Source organism: Cheilinus undulatus, linkage group 18, assembly GCF_018320785.1.
Source record: "Cheilinus undulatus linkage group 18, ASM1832078v1, whole genome shotgun sequence".
Classification (NCBI taxonomy): Eukaryota; Metazoa; Chordata; class Actinopteri; order Labriformes; family Labridae; genus Cheilinus; species Cheilinus undulatus.
In genome coordinates this window covers 31,105,459-31,127,069 of record NC_054882.1, presented here as the reverse complement: position 1 = coordinate 31,127,069, position 21,611 = coordinate 31,105,459, and the positions used below count along the sequence as shown (strand labels likewise).

At 38.2% G+C, this 21,611-nt stretch overlaps 3 protein-coding genes across 3 annotated transcripts; 1 reads left to right on the top strand and 2 right to left on the bottom strand.

Moving 5' to 3' along the window:
- Positions 1 to 144: 144 nt before the first annotated feature.
- Positions 145 to 2,133, bottom strand: mgst3b (microsomal glutathione S-transferase 3b). Its single transcript, XM_041812089.1, has 4 exons — positions 1,893 to 2,133; positions 1,663 to 1,785; positions 1,312 to 1,384; positions 145 to 592 (listed from the first exon to the last, which is right to left on the bottom strand). The coding sequence occupies exons 1-4, from the start codon at positions 2,016 to 2,018 to the stop codon at positions 492 to 494; spliced, it is 423 nt and encodes a 140-aa protein (XP_041668023.1). The 5' UTR covers positions 2,019 to 2,133; the 3' UTR covers positions 145 to 491.
- A 993-nt stretch (positions 2,134 to 3,126) lies between these two features.
- Positions 3,127 to 6,371, top strand: rsrp1 (arginine/serine-rich protein 1). The gene is made up of 5 exons (XM_041813380.1): positions 3,127 to 3,333; positions 3,786 to 4,365; positions 4,461 to 4,627; positions 5,836 to 5,910; positions 6,033 to 6,371. The coding sequence occupies exons 2-5, from the start codon at positions 3,807 to 3,809 to the stop codon at positions 6,189 to 6,191; spliced, it is 960 nt and encodes a 319-aa protein (XP_041669314.1). The 5' UTR covers positions 3,127 to 3,333; positions 3,786 to 3,806; the 3' UTR covers positions 6,192 to 6,371.
- Positions 6,372 to 11,700: 5,329 nt separating this feature from the next.
- On the bottom strand, positions 11,701 to 19,459 carry syf2 (SYF2 pre-mRNA-splicing factor). The gene is made up of 7 exons (XM_041812085.1): positions 19,410 to 19,459; positions 19,035 to 19,133; positions 17,498 to 17,623; positions 16,760 to 16,877; positions 14,871 to 14,961; positions 14,326 to 14,424; positions 11,701 to 12,130 (listed from the first exon to the last, which is right to left on the bottom strand). Exons 1-7 carry the CDS (start codon positions 19,425 to 19,427, stop codon positions 11,965 to 11,967), a joined length of 717 nt encoding a protein of 238 aa, XP_041668019.1. The 5' UTR covers positions 19,428 to 19,459; the 3' UTR covers positions 11,701 to 11,964.
- Between the last annotated feature and the right edge of the window lie 2,152 nt (positions 19,460 to 21,611).

The window sequence follows — 21,611 nt, the reverse complement described above, 5'->3', positions numbered from 1 at the left end:
CATGCACAGGGAAGTGTAGAACTTATGAGCATGTATGTTCATACAGATTGTATTTGAAGTTTATGTTTCTGTAATTGATCTAATAAAGTTATTTTAAAAAATCCAGGCAATACATTATTTGACTCAGTGGTGTGGATGGTGAAATAAATGTTTATGTCATTCTTTTTATTAAAACCTTTATAGAAAGGTGTGATTCTAGATTCAATAGCATTTTAGACATTGAAAAGTGTGAGCTATGATGCCTGTTGCCGGCCCTTTAGTTTAGGGAAAGCTCTGTATCTTGGGCTGCAGCATATTGTTGATGAGATCATCAAGAAGCCAATCACAACAAGTATTGTCGCATACAAAGTTAATGGTCCAAAATATATTTTGAAATTAGCATAACAAGTATTTTCCAACTGTCTTAAAGATTTGCATTTCCAAATATCATGCCATAAAGCCTCATTGACTTAACCATTTACACAGATAGGAATATAAAATGCAGGAATGTTTTAAAAGAAGCCAAGTAACTGCAAGGCAACACATATGGAAAGAATAATGACGCCAAAATATCCAATGTAGCCATAGACACCATTCATCCTTTTTTCTGGATCTGAAATGAAACATAAAAACAGAACAATGAAATCTTCAAGGTTAAACAAAATAAGAATGAGACAACATGTAAAAGTCTCATATTTGGAGATTTAAAAATATATTGACTCTTTCTTCCCACACCCAGAAAGTTTACCGTCAAGTAGACCAAATTGTTTCATAACTGTTATTTTTATCTTAAGCTTGAATTCATATTTTATTTTCTATAAAATATTAAAAAGAAATGGATGGAGAAATCTGCTACACATTAGTTTAATGATAAGAAGCTGTTGTATTTTAAGGCCAAGCCTTTAAATGCAACATGAAGCTTTTTTTTATTGTAATGAACTGTTGTGACTTAGAGCTCTTACAATACTGTTGGGTCAAACAACACTCATCAATACAGGAGTAATTCTATCCCTCATGTAATGACTAGTAATTTAGTTGTTGATAAGATAACGGTCAATTCATGACCTTTGACTCACAACTTAAAATTCAGACCAATCACCAAAATGACTATGGTGTTTTTCCTTCATTGTTGCCCCACTTGGATAACTTTGATATATGTTCTAATTTATGATATTACATCCTATTAAGTAATATAGCTACATGTTTTCGAAATTCTTATCATATTGGATTTTAAAGGTTTTGTCAGACAAAAAATAATGGAGGATCTGAGTGTAGGAATAAGGCAAATTCTCCACAGTGCCTCAATCAAAACTCCAAAGTCTTAAAACTGACCTCCAGTGTAGTAGCCCCAGGCATATGAAAACCTGCTGGTAACCCAAATTGCTCCGAGCACTGATGCTGTCAACTGAGCACACAAAGGCAAAAAAGGTAAGGAAAGATGAAGTAAATACAGAGGTAACTCTATGCAAATCAAAATATGCTTAATCATTGTGACTTTGTATTGCTTATCTAGAGAATCTGGGACAAAGATCATGAGTCTTTCTGGAGCCTCCCACTCGTGTTATCTATGTCATTGACATTTCACATCATTTTTAGCTCAAGAAATACATTTCTAGGATTCAAATCTACAAATAAAAACTGATTTGTTTTGCAATGTTTGTGTGTAATAATAACAATACATACCGGGTAAGCAAGGGCTGCTATGGTCTGGAAAACAAGCCACTGTGGGTACACCTCTAAGGTGTTCTGGTGTGCTCTCTGGATACAGTTGAACACCTGCTCCTTGTCACTGTACATAGTGGGATACTGCAAAGTGAAACATAAGGGTCGTCATAAATTAGTCCGACAAAGAACTTAAAACTTTCCCATTACAGTTTTAAGTGTGAATTATTGCTTTATTCATTATCTTTTACCTTAACATTGAACTTGTTCCTGGCAGCCCCAACCTTAACAGCTAAATATCCAAGCATGATCCAGCTGTAAAGGTAGGTAAATATGACATATCCGAAGCTGGACGGCAACACAGTCAGGATATCCATGTTTGACGGATATAGTAATCGGTTTGAATGCGTTTCAAGGTAAAATGTCGCACAGGCATCCGCGAGGTCTGTTAAATAACTTTAACACCCTTTGCACAGAAGTCAGGAAGCGCCAAACTAAACGTTATTGGTTGCATTAAATATCGCGAGATCACAGAGACGTTGTGTATTTCTGTTTACATAAAGGGTGGAAGAAGAAAGGAGCAGACGTCTGCTTGTTTCTTCATTTTTTGGGCACTCTCTTTTATTTTCACTCTTCATTTTCCAAAGTAAACTGTCATTTAGTGGTGTCAATATTCTGCTTCTGTCTCACAACTGTTGTCAACCATAGACTACAAATAGAAATGTGTGTGTCAACCTATGGTCAACCCAAATGTTACATAGTGAGAATCGGAACGAAGAAGGAAATCAGTTCCTTCCGTTCCGATCTAAATTAATTATCAGAAACAAACTGCGTATGATATGATTGAATGATTGGATACAACATATCGTGAGCGATGTACGGTGAAAAAAAAACATTTTCAAGATAAAATCGACTTCCTCTGTTCCTCTCATGGTGATATGTTGTTTCAGAACGAGTTGGTTCAAAGTGTCGACTCTTTTAAATGCGCGACGATCCCTTATGGGAGCCGTTATTTTTTAATGTGTGAATACTTATGGTATTGATTGACAGGTATGACCTTTTCGCCACACCACTCTTTCACAAGCACACCATGCATTTAGGACTCCTGCTTGATGGTGTTACATTAATGTTTTATACAGCAGCATCATTCAGCCCAGTCAGAGAAGAGGTTTCATTTGATCATCAAGTTGTTTTGGTGAAAGTGTATTTCACTGAACAATTACATGATATTTTCATTAAATAAAAAAACAAGTATGATAGGAGTAAATATCAGCAAAATCGTTGGTGGGTCCAACGAAGCCAAAATGGTAAAAAATGTAAAGGAGCCGAAAGAGCTAGCTCCAATTGCTGAGCTGAGCCCAATGATCCAGATCACTTAAAAGAGCTTGAATTCCCATCACTGTCCTCTCAACACTGACCAGTCAAGACAAAGAGCCGTTGGGTTGTCGGATCACGTGACTGGAATTTTCCAGAGTCTACTAAATCCGTTGCTCGACTGGCCCAGCGACAGTTGGAGTGACGACGCAGTAGAAAGATCTAGGAGGCAGTTCACTGACTGCCGTCGGTGCTTTTGTTTTGTTTACCAAATTCGACGATTGTGGTTGAATTCTCCTTCGCTACGTTTTGAGAGGAACGTCTCAGCTGTATTTCATTCACGTTGAAGGAACAGTTTCTCAATCTTCGAACGACCTGGTAAGAAATTGTACTTCCGCCGGCATGGCCTTCGCCATAGTTTTTCGAAGCTGTTTAAAATTAACGTCAAGCTGCATGTTTGTAGTTGTTTTGGTAGCATTTGTTTTAATTTAATAGACGGCGTTGTAAAGTAATTGTTTGTGGGTGATTGTTTTTAGCCATTGGCGAACATATCTAATTGGTTAGCAGTGTAAGCTAAGCTACACAGCTAGCTTTAGCTACACATAGCTTGCGTCATAATGGAAATTTCCAGCAGTTCTCAGTCAGCCGTTACAGCTACACACTGTTGCTTCCATCGCTAGGGGCAGCACTGCGAAAACAGTTATGCAACAAAGACTAAAGGCTTACACATTCCATTGTGGCGTACATTATGCATTTAAAGTGATGTAATACGCTTGAAACTGTAAAAGTGATATTCAGTCTCACTGGGGTCTTTTCTTGTCTCATTTCAGATTGTGTAAGAAAGCAACAACATGGCAAAAGAAAAGGATTCGCACGCTGAAATGGCATATGCTCGCAAGACTGATGGCATCAATGTGATCTTTGACAAGAATAGCCCTGCTTCATCTCGTTCACGCTGTGGATCAAGTACCAGCTGTGAAAGTGACTGCTCTTCTGATTCTGGACACTACAGGGAACATGGTAGCAAAAGAAGGGGCCACTATAGGTCTTCATCTTCCTCATCTTCTACATCTTCATCTAGCAACAGATCTTCACGCTCTAGGTCCCGCTCTCATCCTCGCTGCCACAGACAGTCCTCTCGTTGTGGCTGTGGTGGCCATCCCAGATATGGCCGTAGCAGATACCTCCGCTCTCCACCACGCCGCTACAGGGCACGGTCTCGCTCTTACAGCCGGTCACCTTCACCAGACAGGTACTCTCATCGCCACCAAAGGTCTCATTCCAGGTCCGTTAACAGTTGGAGCAGGTACAGCAGGGCTGCAAGCCGGTCTTCACAAGCCTCTTCAAGAACCTACCGGAGCCAGTCAAGTTCTACATCACCAGTACATTCTTCCAGATTGAGTTTGAATGGTAAGTTAATTTACTGGTAAGTTAAACAATGGAATAAATATAATATGCAGTGAAATTAATATGGTAAACCTTCCATTTTTGCTTGTGTTCCACAGACAAAAGAGAACTCTTGAAAGCTGCAAGAGAAAATGCAATGAAGATCTTGGGAGTGGAGATTCTGGACCTTCCAGACAGTGTGAAACCCATCCTGCCAGAGCAGTCAGAATCCAAACCAGAGCCTGACCCAAGGGTAATGCAACACCCCAAAAAGATTATTTTACAGGTGGGTGTCTCTGATTAATGTCAGCTTGAACATACCACACACCAAAGATAAGGCTGAAGAATTAATAATGTTGGCCAAGATAATATTTTCATCTTTCACCAGATGTAAGTACAGGACAGTGAGTGTAGGAAGAGATAGACTAGTTTTCTCATTACACTTGTGCTCAACATTCCACTCCTCGCTATGATTTTAGAACATGTGCAGCTTTAGTTGTACTAAAGATTTACAGATTTACTTTTTACAAAGGTTAATCCTAGTTTTCCCATTTTTTTGTATCAAAGTTACAGAATGTTCTGAACCTGTAGTACAGTTAAAGTGGCCTGTTGATAAGCCTGAGGTGTATGATGTGTTGAATTTCCTGTGTCCTGTGTTAACCTTTGGATCCCTGCGGGAAAACAGAATACTCTCTGTATTTATTCCTGTTTTCATAGATAACATGACAGTGGTCTTCTTCACTCAACGGCACCTGGGATTTAAAGGGCAGTCATGTGACTTGGGTGACAACAATGTGTTTGCGTAAAAGGTTAATTGATGTTCGATATTTTAAGTTCATCAATTAGATGTTTGCTATTTAACACCTATATATATTTTTTCACATTTTAACATTATGCACACAGCCCATATATATCTTATTCAAATAAATTGATGCTACACTAGTAGTTTAGATGTTGTTTTACGATAACTTTTATTCTAACAGAAATTCGTTACATTTTGATTTAAAAAAATGTTTGTATATGTGCTTGCAGTTGAAATGGGTCATTGTTATTTAGCAGAATCCTCCAGTTGCTGGTGTGCAGGGACTGGACTGCATTATAGTGACTATTCCTGTCAAGAGCTAAAAACAGATGAAGAACTCCACTCCCTATACCAAAGATAAGTTGGTACACCTGCCATGAGGGGTTGGGAAACCTATGCCACCATCATTATGCGACTGTAGAAAGAGAAGACATTCCTTTTTTACTTGTTTTTTTTTTTGTTTTTGTTTTATTCTGCCTCAAAGGTCTTTCTTTGGGGGAACTTTTTAATAATTGGGCAGTTAAGAAATGCAGTTTGTTGTAGTTAAAATTTAATAACACATGATGTCAAAATTCCTTGCTGTAGAAGTTAAAACTTTTAGCAGTGAACTTTATAAACAGTTAAAGCTTGCCCTGCCTACAGTTTCATTCACGTATCTGACAGGTTCTGCCTTTCTTGTCTTTTTGAAACAGAGCAGTGAGGAGGAGCCTGATGATCCACCCAGCCTGAAACTGTCTCCAAAAGGGAAAATCTCTTTCAGCATTAATGTAAGTGACTAACTCCCTGATGACCTGAACTGCCACAGTTATAAACCATGTCAAGCTTTCAGTCATCTTAAATATATGTTCTGTTTAAATGTATATTTTGTCCTCTGCTCTTGTCTCCTCAGAATTCTGTGGTCAAACCAACAGTGGCAGTGCCACCTGTAGCTAAAGTGACCCCCAGAATGGACAGCTATGAAAGCAGGAAGCCTTATGGCCACTGGGTTCCAGTTAAAACAGGCAGAACCTCCAGTTCACGCAATCATTCATTTGCCACGTCACATTAGTGCGGCAAAGTATATGGACTACTGTAAATAGCTTGTACATATGTGTAATTATTTCAATGATGATGTTTTCTTTCAGATGTTAAAGTGGGAAGAAGTGAAGAATTCACTCAGGTGGGATTAATTTTTTCCACTTGTTTATTTTGTGTTTTTCATTGATTCCAATAAAGTATTTGAAAAACAGTGAGTGTGTTCATTTTTTCAAATTACTGATATGCTTTGGCCTTATCCATTCTGACTCTTTGGAAATGACTTTGAAACATATCTTACTGGCTATAGAATAATTTAATCAAATTGAGTTGGTGGCCTTTCTTAAGGGAAAAAATATGGCCAACCCAGCCGCCTGCCAAGATCTGTTATTATGAAACTATAATTTTGAAAATACCATATCCTAGCAGCATCTTTGATCCAAATAGAACTTGAGTTAGTAAATGTCTGTCTCTCCATGTATAAGTACAATAGAGTTTAAAAAATGCTAACTGCTTTCTATTGAATGTTTTTTAATTAGCTATTACCAGTGGCTCATCCTAGCAGTTTTATTTCACTGCAGAGTCTCATGTTAGTCAATTTAAGTGGTATGTTTATATAATGCTGCAATCTCTGCTGTGACCACTTGATGTCAGTATAATTGTGGAAGAGCAGTGACTCGTGATGTAGTTAATGGACGGTACCAGCCAACCATAAGAACTTTTACAGATGCAAAGATAACATGCCAATCTATCTATACTTACTAATGATTTAAACACATTTTAAATTTACTTTACTATTATTGATTTGATGAAAATGATTTATTTCTGTACTCAACTAGAAGAACATGTATGAAAAATAAGCCTCAATTACCAAAATCTATAATTTTTCATAATTATGTTTTAAGGAAATATAAAAAAGAAATCTACATAGGACTCATGACACTTTCTAAAACTGCTAAATTGTTTCACCTGTGCTAACTTCTCCTAATAAGCACAGCTAAACACCCTTCTTATGCCCATATAAGGACATTACAGTGCAAAGTGGTGTGCAAAAACAAGGCACTCAGGCGTGAGAGAGAAGCAGCAAGCAAAACGTCAGCAATATCCAAGTTAAACCATAAAACCAACTGTAATACTTCAAAATACGTAGTTCTAAAGTGAATGAAGTGCTGCTCCAAGTGTCATCAAAAGAGGGAGTAGTAATTATATTTCTAGCACCAGTAGTGAATATTAAATATGCTACATTTATCCTGTCATAGCAGCACTCATTTGTACAAGTGCTCTACATTGTAAATTTTGTTCTAGCTAAGATCAAAATACAGATAAAATTTTGATGAATATCAGAATCTTCTTAAAACCTGCAGAAGTGTATTTCAAGAACAAATTTCTGCTTAAGAACAGTAGGTGAATGAGGCCCACTAAACTCTAACCATGCTGGGAAAGAAGAAGTCAAGGCAGAGAGAATATCAGTGAGCAACTTCTTAGGAACTGCAGAGCCATAGGCTAAGGCTATTTATTTCAATTCTATAATGTGTCTTCTACTACATAGACTTCTTTGTCATTGGAAAGACTGCACTTGTGTCTGAGATTAAGAATGAATATTGTCCATAAGGCTGGCATCAGAGGATAAAAACAGTTTTTATGGCATGCAGTATTGGTCCTGGTGGACCTCAGCCTCTTACCAAGAAGGAAGGGCTACATAAAGTCCATGTCTGGGGTAAGAGGGATTTCTTGCAATTTTACCTGCACGCCTCAAATTCCTGGAGGTGGAGGGCCATGGAGAGATGGAAGACTGCAGCCAACCATCCTTTCTGCAGAGTGGATATAATGCTGGAGCCTGTTCATTTCTCCTGCTGAGGCTGCAGCGTACCAGACCACTGCTGATGCTGTATGTGCAAAGGCACACCAGCACATGTATTTTTAACGTAAACCAGGGTTTTAATGTTGACCCTGTTTTTTGGAAATGTTTTACTCTTTTGAATATGTCATAACTGTTTCTTTTATCTGCTGATTTGGGTCTCTGGAAAATAAGAGGTTGATGCAGATTTAAGAATATGTAGTAAATTTTTTGTCTTTTATACAGAGCCAGAGCTACAAAGGAAGCACATGCTAATACTGCTGACTCTAGTGACCCTCTATATTCAGAATACAAGCTTCTGCCATCGTGGGTATAGCCTTCTAAGTCTAGTTTTAGGATGAAATATAAAATTCAAGTGCACTTGTACTGTCTTGTACCTGTGCAAATGTCAATTAAAAAAAAATCTATGCCAGCAGATTCAAGAAATTGTTTGTTACTGGTATCACCAGCTTCTTAAACAGCACAAGTTGACTTTGTGACCCACAAAGTGTGTGTTCAGTGTGTTTTCCAGTGCTCTTTTTTTACATGAAGTTTGTGCAGTTTGTTTTTTGTTACTGCTGGCCTATAAGAAGAATCAAGTTTACTTAGAGCACAGATAAAGTAGAGCACAGTCCCTCATACTAGCGTTTAATTTGCTCTGCCCCACAACAGATGGATGCCTTTATCATCAAGGCATTTTGACATAAATGTTTGGAAGTGCATTTCTGATTTTTAACCCTCAGGATCAGTATATAGCATTGTTAAACTGCCAGGGACTCTAATACATAATAGAAAAAGTATGTTGGGAATAAGACCTACACTTGTACTGTACATCTTTCTACTGCATGGGTCTCAAAAATGATTGCAAACTATTTACCATTATTTTACAGTTTCTATTACAATCTTGTACATGTTCTTTCTTGCATGCCTTTATATAACCTGCTATATGTCTTGAATTAAAGCATGTGCTTTTATTTGATCAGTTCTTGGCAAATGTTAGAAATAATATAATAAAACGTGTGATTTATTGCCAGGATGTGATTTATCTATTGGCTTTGATAACATTTCTTCCAGGGTTTCTCAGGCTGATATCAAATTACATGTCACAATCTGTTGTAATGAAAAGGTAAAAACTTATTTTTGACTGCCAGACTTCATGTCTCCTGCTGTAAAACCGATCTGTATCTCTGATTAATTACTTAGTGAGGAGATAAGCCAAGCAAACACATAACAATGGCTGTCATTGGAGGCTGAGTAGAAATATAACAGCAGAGTGTGCATGTTTACTTCATGCAATTCAGGATAAGTGGTGTGCATATGAATATACAATAGTTCTCTCCACTTACACATTTTGTTTTTTTTTCCTTGTTGCTGCTAGTTGGCCATTTGTAAAGATTTTGGCAAAAGAAAACCTAATCCCATCATCAATATATATTTGTTTTCTAGGTTAAAATCAAACTTGTTAAGAGAACCTTCAGTGGCATTTTGCTTTCCTTTACAATTATTGATGTAGTTTTTTTCTCATACAGACAGTATCCCAAGGGAAATCAGATAAGAATACCAAAATATCTAATAATTAACCTGAACACCACAACCCTTCCCAGCAGCTATCAAGAAGAGTCACATGTCGAAGACAGTATTTGAAAATGCCTCCTACCTGTCATTGCTTAGCAAAATGTAACATGTATAACATGGCAGCTTGCATGCTTTATGATGGGGAAGACTGACGCAGCCATGAGAGATATTAGAGTATGGCATCTTATCACTTAACATAGCACAAAAAGTAAAGACATTTGTTTTTGGTAGATTATATCTTTGTTGTAACAATGTTTCTTGGTAATAGATCTTAAACTGTTGGAAAGCCTATTTATGTCCATTTTAAACGGGGCCACATTTGTATGAACATGCATTTATTGGATGAGCAGCAGAGCTGAGTATGTGGGTTGGTCCGTGGAAAAATGTGGCAATTTAACAAACAGGAGCCTCAGCAGCGTGTGGAAGAACCATACACAGCCACAACAACCTGGCGCCTTTTCCTCATGCTGGTCACACACCGCTGTGGGATGGCATCCCATTCAACCAGCATTTGTCACAAGTCAGCCAATGTGGTTGTGTTGGTCACTTTGGCACAAACACCATGCCCAAGCTGATCCCACAAGAGTTCAATGGGGTTGAGGTCAAGACTGCTGGCAGCCCACTCCATCCTCTCCACTCCCAAATTCTGGAGGTAGTCCCTGGCCGTTTTTACACAGAGATAAAGACGAAAAGGAATGCCCGTCTCCGTTCCGCAACGAACAATTCACACAAAGGTTTTACAGAGTCGTGCACGCCCAAGTTTACACACACACACCGGCGCCCCGTAATCAGACGGCATTCGCTGCCCGAGCTGCTGCTTTTGATGAAACTTGAAACTCTGGATTTCTCTGTTCAAAACTGATAAACCCCACTCTGTGAGGGCAAGCATTGCCATCTGGGAGGATAAGTTCAGTCTCAGACTGTGGAGTTATGGGATTGCCACAAGTTGCAAAATCTTATCTCTATATCTCTCTGCATTGAGATTGCCTCCAATGATGACAAACCTAATTTTTCCAGTGAAGGAGATGCCGCCCCACACCATCACACTGCCTCCACCAAAAGATGTTACACTATCAGTGCAGCAATCAGCACCGCATACTCTGTGTGTTCTCCACACTTGACCCTATGATCTAACAGCCATAGGCAGAATCTGGACTCATCGCTGAACATAAAGTTCCTCCACATGTTCAGGTTCCAGTGCACGCGTTGCTGACACCAGTGCAAACGGTCCTGATGGTGAAGGGCAGTCATGGCAGGCCTCCTGGCAGCCCTATGAGACTGGAGATTTGTTGTGTTCAGTCTGTTGCGTATTGTCTGGGTAGAGAGTTGTCGGCCATATTGTCTAGCAAACCATGACTGCAAATCTGTGGAAGACATCCTATGGCTCCTAAATGCTGACAGAGTGAGGAAATTGTCTTCTTGGAGTGTTGTCTTCTTGGTACATCCCCCTTATATATATTGAACTTGGCCTTTGGTTTGCAGATGGTACTAGGGCTCACTAACAATGAAGCCGTAATTGTTTTTTTGCAGAACACCAGCTTGCAGTTGCCCTATCACATGACCCTATCCAAATCACTCAAACATGGCAGACACTTATTGACCACTAGTAGCAGGGCCCATACTCACAGGGGCTAACAAACAGCTAAAATAAGTTCAGAATTGGTTAAGATTTGGCTAATTTTTCAAGGGCGCAACCCACATACTCAGCTCTGCTGCTCATCCCACAAATGCATGTTCCTTACAAATGTGGCACCATTTAAAAGAGAAATAAACAGGCTTTCCAAAAGTAGAAGATTTATAATCTACCAATTATGAATTTCCTTACTTTTTGTGCCAAGTTTATAAAGGATTGATTAAATTCAGTTTTCATGACAGCATAAACAAACCTGTTGCCATCTGTCCCTGTAGAGGATGCATGCTTTTATTTGTCTTTGGGCAAGGTTTTTTTCAAAGGGATGTAAAAATGAAATGCTTTATTTTAGTTATTATCTGTGTGCAGCTACACTGACATTCTTCTGGTATCTTCTGTTCAGCATGCCTTAACGTCTGATGTCGGTTAAAGGAAGTTTAAAATATCTACCCCATAGAATCACACGCAGCCAGCCCACAGGAATAAAGTGTGCTAGATTAATGGGGGTTGAAGATGATTTATTTAAGAAGAAATGGAAAAAGATAACCACAACTGTGCCTTTTTAAACTCAAATACTGTACAGAGGGACCACAATTTACATATCATACAAATAACTGAATTATGTTTAGCACAGAATGACTAAAGTATTGTGTAAAATTGTTGCTTTATACTACTAGCTATTTAAGATATGTAGACGTGTAAAATAGAAATTACATAAAAGATCAATCCAAGACTCTTGGATAAAGACAAACCACCATCCACCCATCAGACAGCTGTGCCTCTCTCCAAATTTTGTTTGATCTCTGCGGTGTATTTGCCATAGAAGCGTTCAGCCTTCTTGTTGAACTTGGCATTCCTTTCATTGATGTAGTCGATGTCTGCATCGTCATTGTAGGCCCTGCGTCGACTGTATTTGGCTCTCTTCTCAATCCTGAAAGTTACAAACAAAAACAGCATTTGAGAATTTTTTTCAACCAGTTTGGCCGGTATATATGCCTTATTTCAAAACAATAATTGGCCGCATGCAATAATTTGAGGGTTTGCATCTGAGTTTCCGTTGTCAAACCAAGCCTATCTCTGAGGGAGCTCAGCGCTGCTGGAGACTATGCAGGGAAAGTTTGACCAGAACATTCTTGAAAAGCAGAATTTTAATCTAAGGGAGGTTTTCCTGGCTAACCAAAATCTTAATATCATCAGCGGTATGGAAGGATTTTTGAGTTAGTCATCGCTGCAAGTAATGAGGAGGTTGAAACAAAGGAAACTGTATAGCTGAGCGGCTGAAACACCGATGCAGCAGCAGAGAGAGAAAGGTCCACGCCCAGCAGAGCTGGAGTGGACTTCGATAAATCTACCTATGACCAATCCTCAGATAAAGTTGGATTGTAGTCAACACAGTATCACATCGTGCAGAATGGCATGGACAACTTGGAGCTGATAGCGAGGGCTCCATCCCTCTGTAGCTGGTTGTTTAGGCCTGGGGTGTCCTGGCTAATTAGCGGAAGCAATCTTGGATAAGCCATCAATGAGAGGAGGACTGGACAGGACTATCTGCTGTGGAGCTTTTGTCTTTTCAGGACTCCAAATAAACCAAGTTGGTTGGAGTTCCAGCTTTAGCAGAAGTTACAGTTATATCATCATGAGGACTGATATTAGACAACTGACAGTAAGACTCATTTTCATTTGAAATGTAGAGTTTTAACGTGGTGTCCAGTTAACATAGCACTGGGGAGTTATGTGTCTGGATGCTTCGCTGTTGTTAGTGGAGGATGGTATTTAGCTGTTGTAAGCTGCTAAGTTATGGTAGTGGCCAATGTGCTAACAGGCTAACGGTGCTAATGCGAAGCTAACTGTTGTTGTTTATGAGTTTAACGTGGACGTATATTGTGTAACTGTTGTGTGTGTGTGTGTAAGGAAAAGTGCACAGCTTTCATTTTCATACTCTAAACCATGTACACAAAGAAAAATAAGAGAAAGTCTTTGTACAGTCATTTCCATGGTGTAATCACGTGTATGTGTCTACCAGTTTTTAATAACAGCGTAATAATTACTCAGGTTTACTGTTGGCTTGGTTTCTACAGTCTTGGTTTTGGGTCAGGTTTGGAAATAAAAATGTGTCCTCAGTCCCATTTAGCACAGACTTGTATGTATCAATGTATCACAGGATTTCAGATTTATGTGTTTTTGCTGCTTTAATGTAGCAAAATAATGTTAAAGCAAATGTCCGGTAGTTGTTCTAAATGGCCGGAATTCTTGAGGACTGCCTGTCAATTTGACCGGGGACAAAAAAGTCTAGCAGAAACTCTGGTTTGCATTTGAATTTGGCAAGGAGAGTGGCAATGGAAACTACACACCAATGCATACCAAAAAGAAAACACAGTCAACTGGAGCTTCTAGTCTTGATTCAATGAATCTTCAAAGCATTGTTGTGTGTCATACCCTGGCAACTACTCCTTGTCTAATGTCTCCCAGTCACATCTTTTATACTCCCGTAAGACTTCAAATGCAGAAAAGCACAGGAAAAGACCAGGACAAATGTCAAAGGGATTCTTGTAGCAAAGACAGAAATGTAACAAGGAACCAGCGGAGGGATTTCACAATCTGAAGCAGCAGTGACTCAAATAGGTGGGACACAGAGGGTACAGTTTGGTTCCTCCATGCAGGGTCAAATAAAGGTTTGTCAAACCATATTGCCCCACTCACCTACCGTCAAAAACTAATAATCATTACTAGGCCATACATTGCCAGCCATGGGCTTACTAGTGCCCACTCCATGCATAGAAAATAGTCTACTGCCCGGTTGAAGCTGTTTTAATCAGTCTTAACTCTGTAGTGCCAAATTCTTAACATCAGATGGACACTGATTCACACAAAACGAGTGATCATAAAAGTGGGGGGAGGCTGTAAAGTCACTTTTTTAGTCAAAGCTTACACAAAAAATGTTATTTGTTGTTGTTTCATAATCCCTGTGGGTCACACCTTCAAGTTGGAAAAGTCAGAATAGGAAAAATCAAGTCCATGTTATTTAGTGTTCATTGGTTTGGGTTGATATTTAAAGGGTTGAGTGAGAACAAGATTAAATAAGCAGATGGTCAGGAAAGGATATGACTGTATTAGAGGGTGACTTACTGTTTCTCAACATCATCCACCATGCGGTCAATGCCCTCCTTTGTGGGAACATGGGTGCCGTAAATTAGGCTATTGGATGTGGGGTGGAAGTCCTCACCACTGTGGAGCACCAGCAAATTGATTAGAGAAGCACAACCACAGCTAATCAACATTTTACATACTGTTAGGAACTTTTCAATCCTGCTATTGTGACTGAGGCTATATTAATGTGAGATGATGATGTTGCCTCAAGGCTAAATGTGTTGGTGGATCTGTCATGGTTCTGCATGGGTCAGCCTTAAAGTTTATAACCTGTGGGCACATTCTCTACTTCAGTCTGGCCTCGGATTCTAAATGCTTTGTGCTCATACAAATGGGTAAATTCTGAAGTGATTACAGTAAACAATTTGTTTCAATTCACTTTGCTGTAAATTTCAGTTCTGGTCTCAATAGCAGGATGTTCTTGTCTACTGTCTGAGTTATCTGTGTACCTGTAATCACTATTCAGCAAACCAAATATAGTGTTATGTTACGGCGAAGAAAAATGGGTCAAATGTAAATCTCACCAGTCTTCCTTCTGCTTCTCGTAGCTTTCCAAGTCTGGTCTAATTTGCTTGGTGAGCCTTTGGTACTGTCGGAATTGAGCCTCGGCATAGCCTGTAGTCCGGTGTGTAAAGGAGAGAAAAAATTTTAGTGAGTTAGAATTACCAAGACAAACAGAAAGAAATGTGAGCTAAGAGGGATGGGCTGCAAACTCCTTCTCCCTTCACTGAAGCACCGCAGAGGATCCTTTTCTTTCTAGAGGTTTTAATGTAACAGAGGTCAGCCATACAGATGAGAGTCACCCAGGCCACTCATTCACAAAGTCTGGGCCAGGGAGAGTTTTTATTTTTGGTTGAATATGATTTTATATAATGTCTTTGCTACAGTATTCAATGTGACACTTATTTCTGCAGTATACATTATAGCCATATGGACTCTACCCTATAACACTAACCCTCTCCACCAAAGAAACAAAACAATTCTATACCAGCAACTGAATGGCAAAAGAGCTAAGGTCACAGTAATTGGTGCCTGGCTAATAAAAAAGAAACGCAGTGTTCCAGACCAGACAACTAATTAAGGCCCAAAGGGTCAGGCATTTGAAAAAGGCCTATGTAACAGAGGTAAAGTGGCTTCTTATTGTCTTGTTAGATGAAAGCACTGGGTCAGGACCACACTGAGTCTAAAATCAACCCAATTAAAGCTAGTACTAGCTTTCAGTGGAAGACAAAGTTGTTGGATTGCGATGGCTTGAGCATTGTAAAAAGGTGGGTCATCAGAAATAAAAAAGTTTTGGAAACACTGCCCTAAGCCATGCTTACTCAGGAATCCACCTCTTACTCCACAGTAAAGGTGTAGAGTTTGTTATTTCTTCAACAGACTATTTTTCTCTGCCTCTGGTAAGATGCAAAGACATCCTGAACACTGCTTGGGTTGTGTCAATTCTCCATCCTGCCCGATGGTGCCACATCTATGCCTTACTTCAGCCCCAGTAATGGCCCAAGCATGTCTAAAAGTTCTGCACAGTACTGCATATACCACCACAGACCAGTTCACTATGGCAACACAGTAAGAATACTGGATAAATAAAATTCTTACGATCTATCTGACTGGTAGTTAAGGATAAAAAAGCCTGTTACTATGTTCTCACTGAAACCTCAAAACTGAATATTGCAATCTTGATGCTCGGAAAAGATATTTACTCTGGATTCATGAAGAAATGCCTTCAAACGATTTAATTTGAAAAAGACGGCATTGTTTTAGTCTGTGATTTTTTAAATGATTTACAAAGCTTTTTTAAATTAATACAAAGTCTGTAACAATATGTAATGATAAGAAAGCTAAAATCCTTTGGTTCCACATAACAACAGTGATCTTTGAGGCCAAATGAAGCAATGACTAATGGAAGCAGATGAAACGATGTAATTGTCCCACACCAGCGCATACCGTGTGTCACAGCCTTTTGCTTTTTTATTTTGACACTCATAAATATTTTAGATCTGCCACCCAGCTTTAAAGGCTGCACCCCCTCTTTATTTGGAGATGTGGTCTTCCCATTTCTTACTGCGTGGTTCTCAGCAAACAGACAAAGAAAAAGAATGAAATGATCCATGGATACTGTGTTAACAGCTTACAAGCAATGTGACACCTTTTGTTATGTGTATTTTCTATCTGCTTTATTAGTGGCAGACTCCTCTAAAGAAAATAAAGGACTACATATTTGCAGGACAGAAATCATCCAGAACATAAAGGTTATGTTCAAAACCTGACTCATGTAATAGCATTACACTATTTTTTTGTTATTTAAAAGAAAAATACTGGCAGTAACAACCTATTGATGTGCTGACACAGCTTTTGAACATGCCACACACATTATAACCCAAGTAAAACAAAGAGTAAACAAGCAACCAACCTGCAAATCCTGTATCTGGATTTTTCTTCTTTTTCTTTCTCTCCCACCGCTCTGCATCATCAGCAGTAATTTCCAGCAGTTTCACTCTGTCATAGTCTTCGCCCCTGGCAGCACATTCCTGAAAGCCAGATATTAGTCATTGTTTCATAAACACAAAGAAGGGATTAATTTACTTGATTTAATATTCATATCCCTGTATGTGTCTAGGTAAGACATTAAAACAAAGTAATGAGAAGTAAGGCCATACATCAGAGTCACAGTTATCAGCTAACTGGATGTTTGCCTAGTTGTTTCATAGTCTTACAGCCACTGACTCATTTGGACTTCCTGTGTATTAAGTTTACATGTTTAGAAAAAAAGCAAATCACTTTGCTAAAGTCAGTGTGCCTCTGTGCTGTGCAGAGGGCTGGGCAGGGCTCTGCCTCAACTATCCCAATGACATCCTCATTTTACATCATGCATTGCTGTCCTCTCAAATCATCTCAACTGAATTCCTGTTTCAATTTGTCAGAAAATCTTATGAAAAATGTTTCTTCGTACAGGGAAAAAAACACCTATGCCAATATTAGTGAGTAAACCTTATTTACTTTTCACCAAGCTGATGACAAAGTGCTGGGGTTTGGGGATATCAAATGGATTTTTTAACAGTTTGATAATCTGGTTATCGGCATTTGGATAGATTTTCTCATTTTCTGATAAATCAAGTGCTTCAGAATGTATGCATATTACACATAATACCTTTTTCTTTTCATCCACAGCAAGCTCCCACTCCAGTCGGGCTTTCTTAGCCTCCCAGTTTGAGGGTAGTTTCAGCCTTTTGTCCTCCTCCACCACTTCCTGGTGATTAAGTTTACGTGCTTCATTCTGCAGTGAAAAAATCATCAAAATAACTTGTTACAAAAGCAGCTGTTTGAATATGGAAGCATAAAAATACCAGTCTAGCAACTAATGACATCGAAGGATAACTAGTTTTTCCAATAAATCACATAGACAATGCCGCCATAGTGCAATAGTCTAATTTCCCCCACCATAGTCTAATTCGCCCCATCAATATAACATTTTCACTATCACAGCTCCAGCATGCACAGCACCAACAAACGCTGTGTTTGACAGAGCTAAAGATACACATAAACTAGAGGAGCCTTGGAGGATAAACATGGAGCTTTCTCTGCAATTGATGCTGTAGGATCAGCGTATATAAGCATGCTGCTCATACACATACACAAGATTTTATTGTCTCTTCATCAGTCTTGCACAAGTGGGCTGGTTAGCGTGCTACATTCATCTAACATTTTGGTTGTATCCTTTCCTGAAATGATAAAACATCAGCATTTGAGAGTGTATTTACAAAGACTGGGCGTAACTTAACAAGAAATATATACCATTATTAAAAATCAGCAGATATAAAGCATGTAAGACCAAGTATTTGTTAGATATTTTATATTCCTCCAGTCAAAAGTTGCAGTTGTAGAAACTCCTCAGTTCCTATATTGTATTTATCAAATAATTATGTTAAACAAAGAGGAATAAACAGTGTTGATACTTGTAGAATGAACTTAACCAAAAAATAAAATCAGAAATAATTCTAATAGATAATTTAATGACAAACAAATAATAATAAAATAAATCATTCAAATTCCGGCATAAATTAGGGAAAATGTTAAATCAAATAAAGGGTGTAATATAAAATTTCTGGTGAAGATATATTTTATATTAGGGATGATCATACAGGTCACATGGCCTACATGGACATTTTTCAAAAGTAAAAAGTTGACAGCAAATGTTTTATTATGGACATCATTTCGAAAATCCATAAAAGAAAGGGTTAAAAAGATTCTTGATTTTAATGACTGCTTTTAAGCACAAAAACTGGTATCATCTTAAATCTTTCCCAGGGGGACAGAGGGGAAACAGCTGGAAATTAAAGTTGGCTAATCGACTTGGAATCGGTGCATCACTTGTTAAAGTACTACAAGAACAGAAGATTGTTCACGAGAAAAAAAATCAGAGATTTCGCCTCTTAATCTAACTCCCAAAGTTCAGTTTGATTACGTCAATATTAATTTTAAAATGTACATTTTTCTCACGGGAGAGTACGCCTCGAGACTCCCTAGAAAGGTCAGTGACCACCACCACCGCCACTAGTCTCCTAAGAAACCTTTGTGGATCACTGGGGACGTCACCTGGTCACCTGGTTCCTCTGATATATTTTCCCTCAACAGTCCTAAACACCGTCTATTCACGCGGTTGTGTGTTGAACATTTCTAAAACTCACCCGTTTGAAATGTAACTCCCGGAATTTTCTGAGTCTCGCTTCTCTTTTCTGGGAAGAAAGAGTTTCAGTTGGTTCTTCTTCAGTTACTGCAGCAGAGTCCTATAAACAACAGTAGTTATCAATATTTATTATAGACAGACAATAAAGTGTAACCATCAACAAGAGTTACATGTATGATGGAAGAATAAACACAGTATGCGACGAGCTAAAGAAAATTCGCTATCTTTAGTGGCTTAGAACAACAGGAAGTGATGGTAAACAACATGTACAAAACGGAATAGCATTCTTCTTCGGTGTCATGATTTCCTACATTAAGCCAGTGTCATCAAAAGTCAGTTAAAAGTGATTTAAAATAGAAACGAAGATCCTACGAACCCCACTACAGGACGCCATTGTTGTAATGGTGCTACAAGAAAGGGAGAAACAGGAAGTTACTCTTCTTCTATTTGTTTTGACAAACCAGTTTATTAAGGTATACTACCGCCACCTACGGGCTGGAGCTTGTAGCGGTAAAGTGGGGTAGAGAACGTCTCTTCTAAAATGTTCTGTTTTTGTTGGTTTTGTTGGTTTTAATATTCATAAATGTATGTCCAAGCATTTTAACATCTTCACATCTATCTTTGCTCTTTTAAACACTGATGTCAGTACTCTCCTTTCTTCCTCATCTCAGATACATTCCAGTAGAACATGTTGCTCTGACTGGAGCTGTTCACAGTGTGTGTAGCTTGAAATAAGCTTAACTTATATACTTATATAAAAGTTAAATAGATTAACAAAAAAAAAAAAAAGCATCATATACATAGTACACATCAGTGGGGTAAATGCAGTAGTGTTGACACAGCTCAGAAAATCATTGTTTTCATCTGGGAGTTTCAAAGAATGGGGATCCTCTTTGCACTTTTTCCTTGTGACTAATGTCTTGGCTATCGCAGTCAAATTTTAATCAAATATCACTCCTCACATTAAAAATATTCATTGTTAGGTTAGGTTTTCAATTTTCAAGCATTCCAAGAAAATCTGAGTATGATTTACATTTATTTCCCTACACTGCCTCAAGCATCTCTGTAGTGTTTCTTGAAACATTAAGAAACAAAAAATAATTAAATGAGCAAATATGAGACGAGGCGTGCAAGCACAAAGCATCATCAGGGTCAAAAGAGACTTTTTTTTTTACTCTTTTAAGATTTTGAAAGCAGCATATAATCATGGAATAAAATCCAGTTTCAGTTTGAACCTTAACAAAGGTTTCTGCCAAGAATTCATGCTTTTCTTTGTTGCTGATTGCTACTTTATTACTTGCCAACAATAGGATCCTTATTTATTATTTTTTATCATTCACCATATATCAGTGAACAATGTCTCTCTTCCTATTATTGCAGTATTTCCACCAATCTTCCTGTTTAGTTTCTCTTATAAACTCCCTATTTTTTATCCATTTGTATTTAACTGGTGCTTCCTATAAGTGATGTTTTTTTTAACAGTTTAAAAGCTGTATTTCTTCTTTTAACAGCATTCTTACAGTTTCCAGCCTATCGCGGTACAATTTTCAGATAGGAAGTGTGACATTAGTTGATATCTTGAAGGGCAAACATACAGATCAGAATTAGATTTGTGTTTTATTGCTAAGAACATTTCACATACAAGGAATCTGACGTGATGTTTGGTGCAAACAAATAACATAGGAGAAGAAGAAAAATGCCAAGAGGAAGTAAACTTAAATACTGTAGATTATTATCTAAAAATCTAATAATGAAATAAAAATATAAAATACAATAATAAACATTAAAAGAATGTACAAAGATGCAAAAAAAGGAGAGACCATACAGATGTATACTGCTGAATAGGTTATGGTGCAATTTTCCAAAGGATATAAAACACACAGTGCAGATATAAACAGAAGAGAAGTCCAATGTGCATTAATGTAATACGCAGAATCTGTTTAAACATGCATCACTTTCATAGCCTCATTGTTTTGTCTGAAGTATGCATACAGGAGTAAAGTTTACATTTTCCTCAGCATTGGTGTAATAGGAACTAAGTGTTCATGTGTGTGAAACAATTACCTTGCCCCCTTTATAAAATAAAATAAGACCAAATAAAATAAAACCAGTCCAAAACGGTTTACATAAAGTTTAAGTTTAAAAAAAAGTGCAGGACCACTTTCAGTATTAATCATTGTTCTCAAATCAATGTATAATCATCCCATAATCTGCATAGTTTTCCCAGAAGGCCTTTGGACATATGACACTTTGCACCATGAGTGAAGTTACCCACTCAGTTAACAAATTTTTATCCGGAGGAAGTAACATCATCAGTACTGATGGTGCACTAAACACTACAGAAGAGCACTTCCTGGTTCTGTGAGCAGCTTTCAGTCATTCTTTCTTGTAGTCATTGAAGTGACTGGATGGCATGGATCTTCTCAGTGAAGTATGTGAGATAAAGTTGTGAGAATTGCAGTGGATAAGAAACATGAAAGGTCATGCATGGAGTCATCATTGTGCCACACAGAGAGTCTGTTTGGACTCCACCAAATTCAATTATTACGGCTGTTCAGTTATTATAAATGAAATAAAC

Excerpts from the sequence above, each read along its gene's own strand:
- rsrp1 (XM_041813380.1), top strand. The coding sequence starts at position 3,807 with ATGGCAAAAGAAAAGGATTCGCACGCTGAAATGGCATATGCTCGCAAG. Across the intron at positions 4,366-4,460 it reads TTCCAGATTGAGTTTGAATG|ACAAAAGAGAACTCTTGAAA; the intron begins GTAAGTTAATTT and ends TGTGTTCCACAG. Across the intron at positions 5,911-6,032 it reads AAATCTCTTTCAGCATTAAT|AATTCTGTGGTCAAACCAAC; the intron begins GTAAGTGACTAA and ends TTGTCTCCTCAG.
- syf2 (XM_041812085.1), bottom strand. Across the intron at positions 17,624-19,034 it reads GGGAGTTACATTTCAAACGG|AATGAAGCACGTAAACTTAA; the intron begins GTGAGTTTTAGA and ends TTTTCACTGCAG. Across the intron at positions 14,962-16,759 it reads TCCAGATACAGGATTTGCAG|GCTATGCCGAGGCTCAATTC; the intron begins GTTGGTTGCTTG and ends ACCGGACTACAG.
- mgst3b (XM_041812089.1), bottom strand. The coding sequence starts at position 2,018 with ATGGATATCCTGACTGTGTTGCCGTCCAGCTTCGGATATGTCATATTT. Across the intron at positions 1,786-1,892 it reads GGAACAAGTTCAATGTTAAG|TATCCCACTATGTACAGTGA; the intron begins GTAAAAGATAAT and ends TTCACTTTGCAG. Across the intron at positions 593-1,311 it reads CTGGGGCTACTACACTGGAG|ATCCAGAAAAAAGGATGAAT; the intron begins GTCAGTTTTAAG and ends GTTTCATTTCAG.